The 15,885-nt window shown below is 42.9% G+C and overlaps 1 protein-coding gene across 1 annotated transcript in view; it reads left to right on the top strand.

The window, feature by feature from the left end:
• LOC131723076 (brain-specific angiogenesis inhibitor 1-associated protein 2-like protein 2) overlaps window positions 1–15,019 on the top strand; it is a 31,588-nt gene extending 16,569 nt beyond the window's left edge. The window contains exons 8-14 of the mRNA XM_059016411.1: window positions 2,377–2,538; window positions 3,363–3,474; window positions 6,803–7,016; window positions 8,428–8,493; window positions 10,106–10,298; window positions 13,918–13,958; window positions 14,776–15,019. Of these exons, the coding sequence (XP_058872394.1) occupies window positions 2,377–2,538; window positions 3,363–3,474; window positions 6,803–7,016; window positions 8,428–8,493; window positions 10,106–10,298; window positions 13,918–13,958; window positions 14,776–14,851 (864 nt within the window). The 3' untranslated portion in view covers window positions 14,852–15,019. The remainder of the gene's footprint in view (window positions 1–2,376; window positions 2,539–3,362; window positions 3,475–6,802; window positions 7,017–8,427; window positions 8,494–10,105; window positions 10,299–13,917; window positions 13,959–14,775) is intronic.
• Window positions 15,020–15,885: the final 866 nt, after the last annotated feature.

Raw genomic sequence — 15,885 nt, 5'->3', positions numbered from 1 at the left:
AACCCTGACCCAGATACACTGTCCTGAGCAAGGAAACTAACCCTGACACAGAAACACTGTCCTGAGCAAGGAAACTAACCCTGACCCAGATACACTGTCCTGAGCAAGGTAACTAACCCAGACACTGTCCTGAGCAAGGAAACTAACCCAGACACTGTCCTGAGCAAGGTAACTAACCCGGACACTGTCCTGAGCAAGGTAACTAACCCTGACCCAGACACACTGTCCTGAGCAAGGAAACTAACCCTGACCCAGACACACTGTCCTGAGCAAGGAAACTAACCCTGACCCAGACACACTGTCCTGAGCAAGGAAACTAACCCTGACCCAGATACACTGTCCTGAGCAAGGTAACTAACCCTGACCCAGACACACTGTCCTGAGCAAGGAAACTAACCCTGACCCAGATACACTGTCCTGAGCAAGGAAACTAACCCTGACACAGAAACACTGTCCTGAGCAAGGAAACTAACCCTGACCCAGATACACTGTCCTGAGCAAGGAAACTAACCCTGACCCAGATACACTGTCCTGAGCAAGGAAACTAACCCTGACCCAGACACACTGTCCTGAGCAAGGAAACTAACACTGACCCAGATACACTGTCCTGAGCAAGGAAACTAACCCTGACCCAGATACACTGTCCTGAGCAAGGAAACTAACCCTGACCCAGACACACTGTCCTGAGCAAGGAAACTAACCCTGACCCAGACACACTGTCCTGAGCAAGGAAACTAACACTGACCCAGATACACTGTCCTGAGCAAGGAAACTAACCCTGACCCAGACACACTGTCCTGAGCAAGGAAACTAACACTGACCCGGACACACTGTCCTGAGCAAGGAAACTAACCCTGACACAGAAACACTGTCCTGAGCAAGGAAACTAACCCTGACCCAGATACACTGTCCTGAGCAAGGTAACTAACCCAGACACTGTCCTGAGCAAGGTAACTAACCCAGACACTGTCCTGAGCAAGGAAACTAACCCTGACACAGAAACACTGTCCTGAGCAAGGAAACTAACCCTGACCCGGACACACTGTCCTGAGCAAGGTAACTAACCCAGACACTGTCCTGAGCAAGGTAACTAACCCGGACACTGTCCTGAGCAAGGTAACTAACCCTGACCCAGACACACTGTCCTGAGCAAGGAAACTAACCCTGACCCAGATACACTGTCCTGAGCAAGGAAACTAACCCTGACACAGAAACACTGTCCTGAGCAAGGAAACTAACCCTGACCCAGATACACTGTCCTGAGCAAGGTAACTAACCCAGACACTGTCCTGAGCAAGGAAACTAACCCTGACCCAGACACACTGTCCTGAGCAAGGAAACTAACCCTGACCCAGACACACTGTCCTGAGCAAGGAAACTAACCCTGACCCAGATACACTGTCCTGAGCAAGGTAACTAACCCTGACCCAGACACACTGTCCTGAGCAAGGAAACTAACCCTGACCCAGATACACTGTCCTGAGCAAGGAAACTAACCCTGACACAGAAACACTGTCCTGAGCAAGGAAACTAACCCTGACCCAGATACACTGTCCTGAGCAAGGAAACTAACCCTGACCCAGATACACTGTCCTGAGCAAGGAAACTAACCCTGACCCAGACACACTGTCCTGAGCAAGGAAACTAACACTGACCCAGATACACTGTCCTGAGCAAGGAAACTAACCCTGACCCAGATACACTGTCCTGAGCAAGGAAACTATCCCTGACCCAGATACACTGTCCTGAGCAAGGAAACTAACACTGACCCGGACACACTGTCCTGAGCAAGGAAACTAACCCTGACACAGAAACACTGTCCTGAGCAAGGAAACTAACCCTGACCCAGACACACTGTCCTGAGCAAGGAAACTAACCCTGACCCAGACACACTGTCCTGAGCAAGGAAACTAACCCTGACCCAGACACACTGTCCTGAGCAAGGAAACTAACACTGACCCAGACACACTGTCCTGAGCAAGGTAACTAACCCTGACCCAGACAGACTGTCCTGAGCAAGGTAACTAACCCAGACACTGTCCTGAGCAAGGTAACTAACCCAGACACTGTCCTGAGCAAGGAAACTTACCCTGACCCAGAAACACTGTCCTGAGCAAGGTAACTAACCCTGACCCAGACACACTGTCCTGAGCACGGAAACTAACCCTGACCCAGACACACTGTCTTGAGCAAGGAAACTAACCCTGACCCAGACACACTGTCCTGAACAAGGAAACTATCCCTGACCCAGAATGTCTTGTCTGCTTGACTCTGTTTCTTCTAGTTTCAATAACACTGATGAAGGCACTATAGCCCAAACGCTTGTCAACTAGATCTGGGTTCCTCTAGTGTTACTGCAGCACTCTCGTGTTTCAGACTGCGGGAGCGCTGCAGCAGCAGGCGGAGGTGTGGAGAGAGAGGGTGAACGAGAGCCGATCTGGTTCGAAAGTGAAAGCGGGAGCCCGCGGGCCAGCTCAGAGCAGACCCCGCACCCCCTCGGGGAGACACACCCCCACCCCTGCCTTCCAGGACAACATGGTGAGAATCCATCCAAACAGAAGCCTGGGACCAGCCTGACATACAACACTGTTCCTATTCTTGTTGAGATCCCCTTTGTAAATCATTTTCTGTTTCCGTTATCACATCCTGGTGACTGTTTTTCAAACCCGGAGGTAACCATTTAACCTGTCCCCCTGCAACACATATATTTGGTCTACAGTATGTGGAATTTCATGCTGATGTACAGTATTGCTGGGGAAAAGGTTCATACTTACACTCTGTACCAGCTTAGCTTTTAGCTTTCAGAGCTCTATTGAGGCCACAGGGGTCCCTTAAGTTTACCACAGTATTTTTTTCACTTTTAGCATTCTTTTCCAATGGTTATACTATGCATTAACCATAGTTTCACCCTGGTTTGTCATGTTTATTTTGAATATGCTTTACCAGACCTCTCTGTGCTTTACAATGCGTCCCTATGCTTGATCATACCTCTCTGTGCTTTACAATGCTTTTCTATGCTTTATCATACCTCTTTGTGCTTTACAATGCTTTTCTATGCTTTATCATACCTCTCTGTGCTTTACAATTCTTCCATATGCTTTACTATATCTCTCCGTGCTTTACCATGCGTTCACCGTGCTTTATTATACTTTGCTGTGCTTTTACTATGGGAAACATTTACTATAAGGAGGGCTTAAACTTTAAACTGAAGAAAAATGAAAGTGATTGTCAGGAACAAGAACGAGAGCACATGTGTTTAGAGGACTGCTCTTCCAGCCCCTATCCAGCTGCTCTCTAGTTTCATGTATATGCCATGTGTCTGGTGATTGGGCTCCATGCTGAATCAGCTGTTTGTCTCTCAGTCCCGGAGTTCCACAGACGGCTTCCGTCCCATCCCCCATTCTGGAGAGAGAGAGCTGGAGAGACAGCACCAGGGGAGAGAGAGCACTCACAGCTCGAGACCGCCCTCTAGAGGTACAGCAGAAGAAGTTACCTCAACAGACCCATGCAAAACCAAAAATACCACTCTGACAAGTAAATCCTACACAAGTGATTGTCAGTGATCTAAATTATCCCGCACAAAGAAAAAGCTACATTGGCATGATGAAACCTGCAAGAGATTAATTGCAGGCAGGAGCATGGCTGTTTTGGTCTGATTCTTGTTTCTAATTTCATGGGATTTCAATTTTTTTTTACAGCAAACGTTTTACTCGTTTTAAAATATTGCCCTATTGATTTGAGTTTCCATGCTTTGTTTTCTAAATGTTACTATCTATTTCTATAAAACAATGGTAACATGATTATCAGTAGTAATTTCTATGAAATTTCACTAGAATTTGAAACATATAGTCCTGCCAAAAATGTACTAAAATCACAATCAAGGTGAATAAAGCTATGACATCGTTCAACTAAACCCCCTCCATAAAATAAACACAGATCCATTCTGAAAAATATAATACTGCATTCCTGTCTGCAGCTGTATTTTTTTATAGTTTCAAAACCAAAGGTACCTTAAATTTGCTCTAACCTTGTCATCATCATCATCATCATCATCATCATCATCATAATAATAATATAGTATATACCTGTTTTCATCTGTCAAATGTTGGAGGGTATGCAATATGACATTAAGCAGGTGTTAAATGCATTTTGACACTATAAAGAATACATGGGGATGTACAATATCGTGGTAATATTTGTAATGTTCTCTTTTTTCTTTTTGAAATTCTCTCTCTGTTTATTTGTTCTCCTTTCCCTATTTATAATCACTGCTGTTACACTGAGAGGTGCAGGGGTCTCTTGATCCAGTATTGACCTGCTATCATTTCTCAAAGCTTAATGCAAGCTCAAAGCCAGGCCCAGCCAGATGCGACTTGATAATAATTCAATCTTAGAGCAAAGGAACCCTGATGATTGCCAACACCATAAAAAGACAAGGGACAGATGAACAGATAACCAATTTAACCTGTTCATCTACAGGACTTTATTACTGTCCAGTAGAACCTGTCATATCCGGTTTCACTGGTTCCAGGGGTCCATCGGATATGTAAAAATATGGTCTCTCAGAGGGGAGTTATACCAGACTGTAGTTGCTTTATTAACGCCAGGGCATTCTAAATGAACAATGCCAGGTACAGCAGCGTGCTTAAAACACCAAGGCACGGTACTGCACATATTACTATCAAGGCCGTGGCCAGCTATGAGGCATCCGAGGCACGGGCCTCGGTTAAAATCATACTAATAACTATTTATTTAGGCCCCTTTGCATGTTGCTTTGCCACAAAGCAAAACGCATTTCATCCCTCGTTGTGTGCTTGCATCCATTTCCAAGTCCCGCTGATATCTATAGCCTCTGTGCGTGCTCTTCAAACTCTTCACTGTCTATTTACTCATGTCGAGTGATTGATGTGTTTAGTAGGCTACTGTCTGTATTTCAGTTTAATATCACTATTTAAAATATATCTAGTTTTTTTTCTGATGACTGTACCTGCCTTTAAATATGAACATGTTTTATGTGGACGAGACGAATGAACTGAGACTTCTTTCTACTCCAGCAAATAACGTGCAGAATGAAGGCGTTGGAATAAAATGTATTGTGTTTGGATAATGACATCACTGTTAAAATCCAAGTTTAATAAATTAGGATTTAAAACTAAGTATAGTGTCTACAACAAATATTCTGGCATTGCTACATTTCTTTTATATTGACTTTTAATGTTGCAAAGAAAACGTATTTGCACTGTACAAAACCACACAGGCTCTGCATAGGCAAGTGCCTCTGTGATTTTTCATTGTTGGCTTTGGCCCTGACTATACAAACAGAACCAGTGCATTATTTTCCCATGCTTTCTCAGTCTCAGTAATCTGACAGGTTTTTTTCACCTTGCGTGTTAACCAGAGACACAAACAACAACAAGAAAGCGATCGCAAACACAAACTGGCTTGGGAGAGTGGTGACACAATCTTGTTTCAGTTTTTTAACCGTTCAGTAATTATATGAATCCCTTGCTTTCTTGTTTTCTTTTATTTAACATGGTTAAACTGGTCAGTTACGTGAAGTGACCACATGTAAAGTGAAACTGAATCCATTCTGTCCTGCTGAGAGCTGAGTTTACTGTTTTAGACCCATAATAAAATGTGCATTGATCAGTTTCCATCAGTGCCATTCAGTTGGTAGCAGCCTGTGTAAATGACACATGCCACAGGTCCATCGGATTAATAGAGCAGATCGGATTGTACAGGATCTGGTATGACAGGTTCTGCTGTAGTTGAATTATTAAGTGATTGGGCTGCAGTGGCTGAGTGTGCTTGTTCTGCAGTGGCTGAGTGTGCTTGTTCTGCTGTAGTTGAATTGTTAGGTGATTGAGCTGCAGTGGCTGACTGTGCTTGTTCTGCAGTGGCTGAGTGTGCTTGTTCTGCTGTAGTTGAATTGTTGGGTGATTGAGCTGCAGTGGCTGAGTGTGCTTGTTCTGCTGTAGTTGAATTGTTAGGTGATTGAGCTGCAGTGGCTGAGTGTGCTTGTTCTGCTGTAGTTGAATTGTTAGGTGATTGAGCTGCAGTGGCTGAGTGTGCTTGTTCTGCTGTAGTTGAATTTTTAGGTGATGGAGCTGCAGTGGCTGAGTGTGCTTGTTCTGCAGTGGCTGAGTGTCCTTGTTCTGCAGTGGCTGAGTGTGCTTGTTCTGCTGTAGTTGAATTGTTAGGTGATTGAGCTGCAGTGGCTGACTGTGCTTGTTCTGCAGTGGCTGAGTGTGCTTGTTCTGCAGTGGCTGAGTGTGCTTGTTCTGCTGTAGTTGAATTGTTAGGTGATTGAGCTCCAGTGGCTGACTGTGCTTGTTCTGCAGTGGCTGAGTGTGCTTGTTCTGCAGTGGCTGAGTGTGCTTGTTCTGCTGTAGTTGAATTGTTAGGTGATTGAGCTCCAGTGGCTGACTGTGCTTGTTCTGCAGTGGCTGAGTGTGCTTGTTCTGCTGTAGTTGAATTGTTAGGTGATTGAGCTGCAGTGGCTGACTGTGCTTGTTCTGCAGTGGCTGAGTGTGCTTGTTCTGCTGTAGTTGAATTGTTGGGTGATTGAGCTGCAGTGGCTGAGTGTGCTTGTTCTGCTGTAGTTGAATTGTTAGGTGATTGAGCTGCAGTGGCTGACTGTGCTTGTTCTGCAGTGGCTGAGTGTGCTTGTTCTGCTGTAGTTGAATTGTTAGGTGATTGTTCTGCAGTGGCTGAGTGTGCTTGTTCTGCTGTAGTTGAATTGTTAGGTGATTGAGCTGCAGTGGCTGACTGTGCTTATTTGTTTCCCTGTGCTTGCCTGCAGGGCCCTCTCCTCACCACTCCGGTTCCCGCTCTCGCTCCAGCTCTCTGGGGGAGGCTCTGGGTGTGAATGGTGGTCAGCGCTTTCAGGCCGTAGCCTCCCACTCTGCTGGCTTGAATCCTACCCTGCTGAACTTCCACAGCGGAGCCCTGATCACCGTGCTGGTGCCCGTGCCTCGGAACGGCTGGCTGTACGGCAGAGAGGAGGGCAGCGCAGGGTGAGCCTGAGCAAGACTGCAAAATGCTTATTACAAGACAGAAATACCCATAGCAGATCCAAAACTAACAAGATGCAACCCTGAAGACGGAATGTGACTAACACTGTGCTCTGAATCACAGGCAACCCTCCCTGTGAAATTGCTTTTCTTGCACAGGGCCCCTTGGTGGGGGGTTAATCCAGTGCGAACAGGGCGTGTCAGCCTCACAGGAGACATTTGTTAAAAATCACTTCCAGAGTTGCTGTGGAAAGCACTTCACTTAGACAACAACAATAACATGTAAAGAAACTGCAGCGAACAAAACCGTTCATATACTATCCCTGCCTGGCACATTCATTATTATTATTATTATTATTATTTATTTCTTAGCAGATGCCCTTATCCAGGGCGACTTACAATTGTTACAAGATATCACATTATACATTATTTTACATTATACAGATATCACATTATTTTACATACAATTACCCATATATACAGTTGGGTTTTTACTGGAGCAATCTAGGTAAAGTACCTTGCTCAAGGGTACAGCAGCAGTGTCCTCTACCAGGGATTTAACCCACGACCCTCCGGTCAAGAGTCCAGAGCCCTAACCACTACTCCACACTGCTGCCCATTCACTGCACAGGTCTCAGATTTGCAGTTTTAGCAAGCATGTATTTTCAATTTAAAACCTGTTATCTGGTACCACAATGGGTTACAGTAATAGCTGTCATTTCCCCACCCCTTCACTGTGATGCTCTCAGCCAGTAACATGCTTTGACCCAGAAGACACTGCTGGGGTGAAGTGACCCAGGGAGTACAAGTGCAAACAGATAACCCGAGAACAAGGCATAGAAACTGAGAGCTTCCTTTAGCCTGAAGTAGCATCAGGTATCATGTTAATATGAGAATACATGTGTGTTATAACATGTGTTTTTTTTTTAAACTGCACACTGGAGACGTATTTAGCTAATGGAAGTGCAAAACATATTTATGATTTTGTTAGGTGCAATTACTTTAGATCTAATATTTCTACGTATGAGAGCAGCTTTCCTGCAGAAGAATAATTAAAAGACATGAGTGGTCAACCAACCATCTTTATCTATTTGAGCTTTAAGACCAAGTAGCAATGCTGTTGCACAAAATGCTTTCATTAAAAACACTTTTTGGGAATCAGCACTGTAAATATAACAGACACGTTCCTCACGCTGGCTTCAGTATTAGACTACTTTACACACTGCTGGAACATTTCATCATAGCAAGTCAAGGTTTCTTGTCATTTCATTGTAGCAAGTCAAGGTTTCTTGTCATTTCATTGTAGCAAGTCAAGGTTTCTTGTCATTTTGGTGCATCATGGAGGGAGGTGACAAGGCACAGAATGGAAGTGGATTTTCTTACATGTTAGATTTCTCTCTCCCTGTTTCTGCAGGCAAGGCTGGTTCCCTGCTGCCTATGTAGAACCCATAGGGCCAGAGCAAGAGACAGCACAGAGCAGGTGAGTCATGGGAACCTTCCAATTTATTATGTGTTCCAGCCAACAGGTATTGTTACAACAAGTTGTTCCCCCAAAGCATATAAACACCCACCAGCTAGACACTGACTGCTGCCCAATACAAGCACCAGGAGTACATTCATTAGCTTTTAAACTTAGAACACTTTACTGCAGTCTTTTTTTCAAGGTGTTTTTGCTGTTTTACCATGCTTATCCTATGCATTTACCATAGTTTACCCTGTTTTGCCATGTTTATTAATATGCTTTACCATCCCTCGCTATTCTTCACAGTGCTTTGCCATGCTTTCACTATGCTTTATTACACTTTGAGGTGCTTTTATGATGGGACACTTTTGAATGGGCTGCGTTTGGCAAACTTGCTTCTAGTTTATCATAATCCTGCTATAAAATTAGAGCATTAGAAAAGAGATATTCAAAGAAAATATGTACAATTACATTAAGAAACTACATCCTACGAAATGTTTAGTAATTAAACTTTACTATGTTATGTTTATAAAACATACTCCCACATTTAACAGAACTTGCATTCTTTATTTCCACATTTCTTTCCTAGGTCTCATTTCATGCATTCTTTCTTTCTTACTTATTTACTTTACTTTACTTACTTTACTTCCAGGCTTACTTACTTACTTTACTATATTTACTTTTACTATACTTACTTACTGTGACAGGACGTGAGTGGTGTCTCGAATAAAGTGAATGGCCAGAGAAAGCTCCCAGTGTAAAACATCTGTATTTATTAATACAAATAAAATAATAAACAGTCGCCCTGATACCAGCAATGGTATAGGGGAAGCCAATATGGCGGGTTTTCAGTTCCAAACAAAAATGACACTCCAAAACCACAATCCTCCGTGCACGAAATTGTGCTCTGTAGTTCCCGGGGAAAGAGGTGTTCGTGCCTGTGCTGTGCTTGTGCAGACTAGGCGAGTGCTCAGGGTTTTTGTGCTGGCTCCGTGGCTGCAGCTTCTGGGTCTCTCACTCCTCCTCTGTAATACAAAAAATCAATAACAAACACAGCACTCTGGCGCGTTTATATCGTCACCGTAAGGGTCTGTACTCCTGTAACTGCATCCCCATTGTACCACCAAACTCCTCCCTGCAATCAGCCCGTTGCCATGGTTTAACCAATCGTTGCCTGACCCATATCTGATCGCCATGGAGTTGTTTAGAGTACTTGCAGCTATGCATACTTGCAGCTATGCATCTTCCCCAAGATGGCTGACTTCCGTTTTCCATCTACCATTGAGTCTGCCAGTCGAGAGGAAAACCTACAACCAACCTTACGCAGCACCTTTTCTGGTTGGGAGGGAGATTTACAGCTCAGATACCTTCGCTCTCTGTAACACTTACCTACTTACTTACTTACTTACTTTACATTACTTTACATAAATGTGATATCTTGTAACAATTGTAAGTCGCCCTGGATAAGGGCGTCTACTAAGAAATTAATAATAATAATAATAATAATAATAATAATAATAATAACTTACTTTACTTACATAGTTAATTAATTTACTTACTTTACCTATGTACTTACTTTTCTTACTTACTTTATTCACCTTACTTAATTACTTTACTTAATTAATTCAAGATCGTGGACTCTCAGAAGCAGCCAGAGCACCGGAGATCTCCTCAACGAAGCCGCTCCTCGACTCCAGGATTCACGCAATGGGGCCCCGCCTCCTGCCCCTCCCCTTCCCAGCAATCCTTCGATGAAATTGGTTGATCAGCGCTCTGCCATGCCCTCTTCTAGAAGCAGACTGCAGAGTGATGCAGATGACAAGGTGAACAGACCGCAGTGTGGGATAGGGAGAGGGTATAATAGGGAGTGCTTACTCCTATTTGCTTTAAGTGAAAGCAGATACTATTCTTCATAATAAGTGTGATACAACATACTAAATGCAATTGCATTTGACAGCACGCTGCAGCCATTGATATGATCTCCAAGGGGTTTGAAGTATACCATTTGATTCCCTACGGTACATTTTTGATAGCACTAGTTTGCTTGGCTTCTGTATGAACGACAATGTCTTGTGTTCCTCCCCCCAGCAGGGGGTGTTTGCCTCCATCCTCTTCTCGATGACGCCTCAGCCATCATTTTGGTGGCTGCACGGAGGAAGCTCTATGTGTTAGGAGCAGGGTGAGAGACAGGCTGTGGTGGTGTTTGTTGAATTATTGGCTTTGTTTGCAGTGTACATGGGGGTTCAAATCTGAGGGTTTTATTCGACTCATTTCTACCTCTCAATTTTTAAAAGGATTTAAAGCTGAAATGTAATTAGAGATTTTTCAGAGATGGCAACATAGCTGCTATGCCGGATCAAAGTTCTTGTCATTTTGCAACAACCCACACATGATACCCCTGACTGTCCACTACAATCCCAATGATACCCCTGACTGTCCACTACAATCCCAATGATACCCCTGACTGTCCACTACAATCCCCATGATACCCCTGACTGTCCACTACAATCCCAATGATACCCCTGACTGTCCACTACAATCCCAATGATACCCCTGACTGTCCACTACAATCCCAATGATACCCCTGACTGTCCACTACAATCCCAATGATACCCCTGACTGTCCACTACAATCCCAATGATACCCCTGACTGTCCACTACAATCCCAATGATACCCCTGTCTGTCCACTACAATCCCAATGATACCCCTGTCTGTCCACTACAATCCCAATGATACCCCTGACTGTCCACTACAATCCCCATGATACCCCTGACTGTCCACTACAATCCCAATGATACCCCTGTCTGTCCACTACAATCCCAATGATACCCCTGACTGTCCACTACAATCCCCATGATACCCCTGTCTGTCCACTACAATCCCAGTGATACCCCTGACTGTCCACTACAATCCCAATGATACCCTGATAGCTGGATGATCAAAGAATATTTCGAGCTGCAGCCTGACCAAACAGGAAAAAAAAATATCTGGGAAATGTAAACTGTATCTGAGAAGTAACTATTTGTAACTGTAACTAGTTACAATTTTGTTCAAGTAACTGCAACAAATTACTTTTTAAAAGTAACTCCCCCATCACTGTCTGCAAGTTCACATTAACATGATTTGGTATTTTAGAGAAACACCAGTCAAATATTTTTTTTTTTTTTAAATGTAGTCATTGCCAATTTTTTTACCCCTTTTTTATCTCCCCAATTTTGTAATGCCCAACTATTATTATTATTTGAATCCCGGTTCAAACCCCCTGCCGACTCTGGAAACGGAGGCTGGAACACGCGTCCTCCGAAATGTTCTCCTGCCAATCTGTCATTTTTTTCTCACTGCGGATCCACAGCGAGGCCACCAGACCTACAGTGCCGTGAAAAAGTATTTGCCCCCTGTCTGATTTTCTGCATTTTTGCACATTTTTCACATTGTATTTGGTCAGATTTTTTTGTGGGTTGTAGTAGTATATAGAGGGAGTCTGAGAGAAAAAATGACACCAAAGTTTGGTGCTTCTTTCATTTGTTTGGTGTGCAAGGTAACCAAAAACATGCAATCTTCAGGTGTGAAAAAGTTATTGCCCCCCCCCTAGTTAACTCAACCCAATTAAAGGGATAATTAGGGTCAGCTGTTTGCGTACTTTGGTGAACAACCAGGACTGATTTGGGCCAGCCCTGCCCAAAATAAATCTGACTAACTTTGGCCCTTACCATCAGAGTGAAGTTGTCAGCACACAGGTGGCACATCATGCCACGAACAAAAGAAATTCCTAAAGACAGCTCGAAAAAAGTTGAGTCTAAGGGGGCGATTACTTTTTCACACGGGGGCATTGGGTGTTGCATAACTTTCTTTAATAAATAAATGAAATATGTATAAAATGTTTGTGTTATTTGTTCACTCAGGGTCCCTTTTATCTAATATTAGATTTTGGTTGAAGATCTGATGACATTCAGTGTCAAAAATATGCAAAAATGCAGTAAATCAGACAGGCGGCAAATACTTTTTCACAACACTGTATACTGCCGGAGGACAACACAGATCTGGTGACTCCACTGCAGAGCCGCAGGCGCCCTATCTGGCCACAGGGGTCACTGGTGCGCGTTGAACTGTGGATTCCCCTGCCAACCTAAGCCCTCCCTACCCGGGCAGCACTCGGCCAATTGTGTGCCGCCCCCTAGGAACCCCCTTGTCACATAAAAAGTCATTTTTAATCTGACTTAATTTCCCCCAAAAATCAGCTGAAACAGTATCAAGCAAAATCATGACGGGAATTTTGGGGTTGAATCCAAATTTTAAAAATTCTATTTGGGGGAGCCACATCTTGTAAAACCCTTAAAATAGAACCCCTAAGCGTGGTTTATTTCCGTAGTCGAGTTGTGTGATGATTACATTGTTTATTCCTTCAACAACCTGAGAAGAAATGTTCTGTCTGTGTCTGTCTGTCTTTCTCCCTGCCACCAGAGACCTTTGAGTGTGTTTGAATACTATATGACAATGTCCTCCTATTAGTGCGACGATTCTGTGTGGATGTACTGAAACCATTGCACGTGTTGAAAGCCTTGTGAGCCAATCATAGCTCTTGGATTGTCCAGGCTCTATTATTTAGGATAATGTCCAGACAGTGTCACAGTGTACCATACTTGTTTTTTGCTCCCCCTTTATAACGGTATAGTCTGGAGCTGAAGGTAAGAGACCATTTGTGTTCCACCTTATACCAAGAATGAAGGTGCTGGTGGAATGACATTATGGGGCAAATGGATATGTACATCATGACATGTTCATCTAGCTTGTTATTTAAGAATATGCAGTGCATGCATACTTGCAAAAGTTTTGTGTTTCAAACCAGGGGAAGAAGTACAGAGGTGTCTGGGGGAAGAGGTTTAAAGAATAATATTGCTGGGTTTTCAGGCAGTTTTTATTTTTTCTTTTGAAGTTCATTAAAATTATTTTTTAATTTGAAAATAGCTGAAGTAAACCTTGCCCTCTGATTGGCGGACTGCTATATTTTTCAAAGTGATTGATGATCTGAGATTACCTTCACAAGCGAGCCACACAACAGATAAAGATTGATGATCTGAGATTACCCTCGCAAGTGAGCCACACAACAGATAAAGATTGATGATCTGAGATTACCCTCACAAGCGAGCCATACAACAGATAAAGATTGATGATCTGAGATTACCCTTGCAAGTGAGCCACACAACAGATAAAGATTGATGATCTGAGATTACCCTCACAAGTGAGCCACTCAACAGATAAAGATTGCTGTGAAGTTCATTTCAGTTTATCATAAAAGCAAAGCAGTGGTAATTCCCCCCAGGCATGTGTTGTGTTGTGTTATTTATGATGGGTGAGAACATGCCCAGCCCTGTTTCAGACTGTACTGAGATGCTGTTCAGATGTAACCCCACATCATTACTACAGAGTATTTCTTGTTGCAGAGATCATCTGACCTTGGGAGCCGGCCGGAGTTATTTCCACGGTAAGAAACGGAACACAAAGCAAAGAGATGGTGTTTTAGAGCCGAGAGTCTGACAGTGAGGGTGGATAGGATAGCACCCTTATATTACATTATATTATATTTGTACATGGGTAGTACCTATTATTGTGCAACACAACGTTCTCTGTGTTCGAGCCTTGACTAGCATAAGGTCCTGAAAAAAATAAAATAAATAAATAAATAAAACAGTTTATGATGTCACAGAACCCGTCAGTGCAATTTATTTGATTGTAATTTATGATTTATATTTATAAACATATTTGGGCATTATACCACCTCCTATGTCTATATATATTTAGTATATGTATTTGCTGCATGATACAAACTGATATCCACCCCACAGAGTGTAGGCATCTAATATAAGCTATTGGATATCTGCAATAAAGACATTCCAGATATCTGTATCGCTGCTATGCATTTAAGGGGTAATGGCATGGCTGTGGTGTGTTATGAGGTAATAATGGAACGCTCTAGTCAATAAAGCCTGAGACGGGAGACCGCAGGTCATTGTAATCCACTGAAAGAGCTACGTTTTTGAGAGCAGATTTTGAGCACTGGTTTAAAATGTTTCATCAGTAAGCAGTTTCAGAACAGGCCGTTAGTGTCATATTCTCAGCCATTCTTTATTTGCCATTCCGTTACTGACTAAAAACAGAACGGTTGGCCTCCATTGAAAACAATGGGGGAGCAGTGTCCGGTTGTTGCATAATGTAATATATAGCAGAACCTGATATATAATATAATATCATATCGTATCATATGTTAAAGTCTTAAGATGAGTGCATTTTTTCTTTTGTAGTGGCACGAATCCATTTGCTACAGTAAAACTGAAACCCACAACAACCAATGACCGATCATCACCTCGGACAAAATAACCTGGAGAGACGCAATGAGGAACCACACAGAGACCCCTGTCCCACAGGCAGCGCCACAGAGAAGAGCTCCATGTTCAGGTTGATTACAAACTAAGCATGCCATTCCATCATGGCACAGCATCCAGTGTATTTATCAGATGAACTGGAGAAAGTGAAACCCCTGCCAACTAAGAAGGTCATAAAAAGGTGTGGAGGGGGAAGGGGGGGGGGGGGGGGGGGGTAAACTGGCTTGGGGAAATTCCTACATCTTGATTGGCTGCTGACATTCCAATCACATATGGTCACAGGTCAAAAATCATTACCATCAGAAAAATGACTGTTCCCTGCCTGTTCACTAAGACCAGAGTTATGTGTACAAAATGGCGTAATAAACTACTCACTTTTTGGAGTGTGTGTATTTGTGTTATTTGACCCACCACCAAATAATATAGTGTGTGATAACAGGCAGATACTGTGCCCAGGTAAACTACAGAGAAGTGAAGGGGCTGGAAAATCTAAAACATCAAACTCAAACACAGAAAACTTGTGCTATTATTCATATTCAAGGCTGTATTTTATTCACGGTTATCAAAGATTTCACAATTATGGTGAAAACAGAATGTCTTTAAAAGGTGGACATAGAAGACGAAATATTTGTAAATTTAGCATTTACAGGCAAGTATTTGAATATTTAGGAACATTTGTTGTATTATAACTAGGCTTGCTAATTATCGATTTTAATTGGTAAAGCTTGTTAAATGTCTAATTCCCCAAAAATATTAGTTAGATAGACTGAAATCAATTTACATGGGATAAACGTAGGTAAAGCCTTGCTATTTCATATTTTGTTACCAAAAATAATGATTTAGAAATCATCTGTAGTTTGTGTAGTTTTTATATTTGCTGTCTGTCCCGTCTCCATTCCGCTCTGAATGGCTAGGGGTCGCTGTCAATCATCTCAGTGGTCCCTTAATAGGCTAGTGTAGTTTCACCGTCAGTCATTTCACCTGTCCTGACAGATCTCGTTGACTGAAGCAGCGCTAGAAAGAGCTCAT

This window comes from Acipenser ruthenus, chromosome 53, assembly GCF_902713425.1.
Source record: "Acipenser ruthenus chromosome 53, fAciRut3.2 maternal haplotype, whole genome shotgun sequence".
In the NCBI taxonomy this organism is placed as follows: domain Eukaryota; kingdom Metazoa; phylum Chordata; class Actinopteri; order Acipenseriformes; family Acipenseridae; genus Acipenser; species Acipenser ruthenus.
The sequence above is the reverse complement of the archived record's forward strand: the minus strand, read 5'-3'. Positions and strand labels throughout refer to the sequence as shown.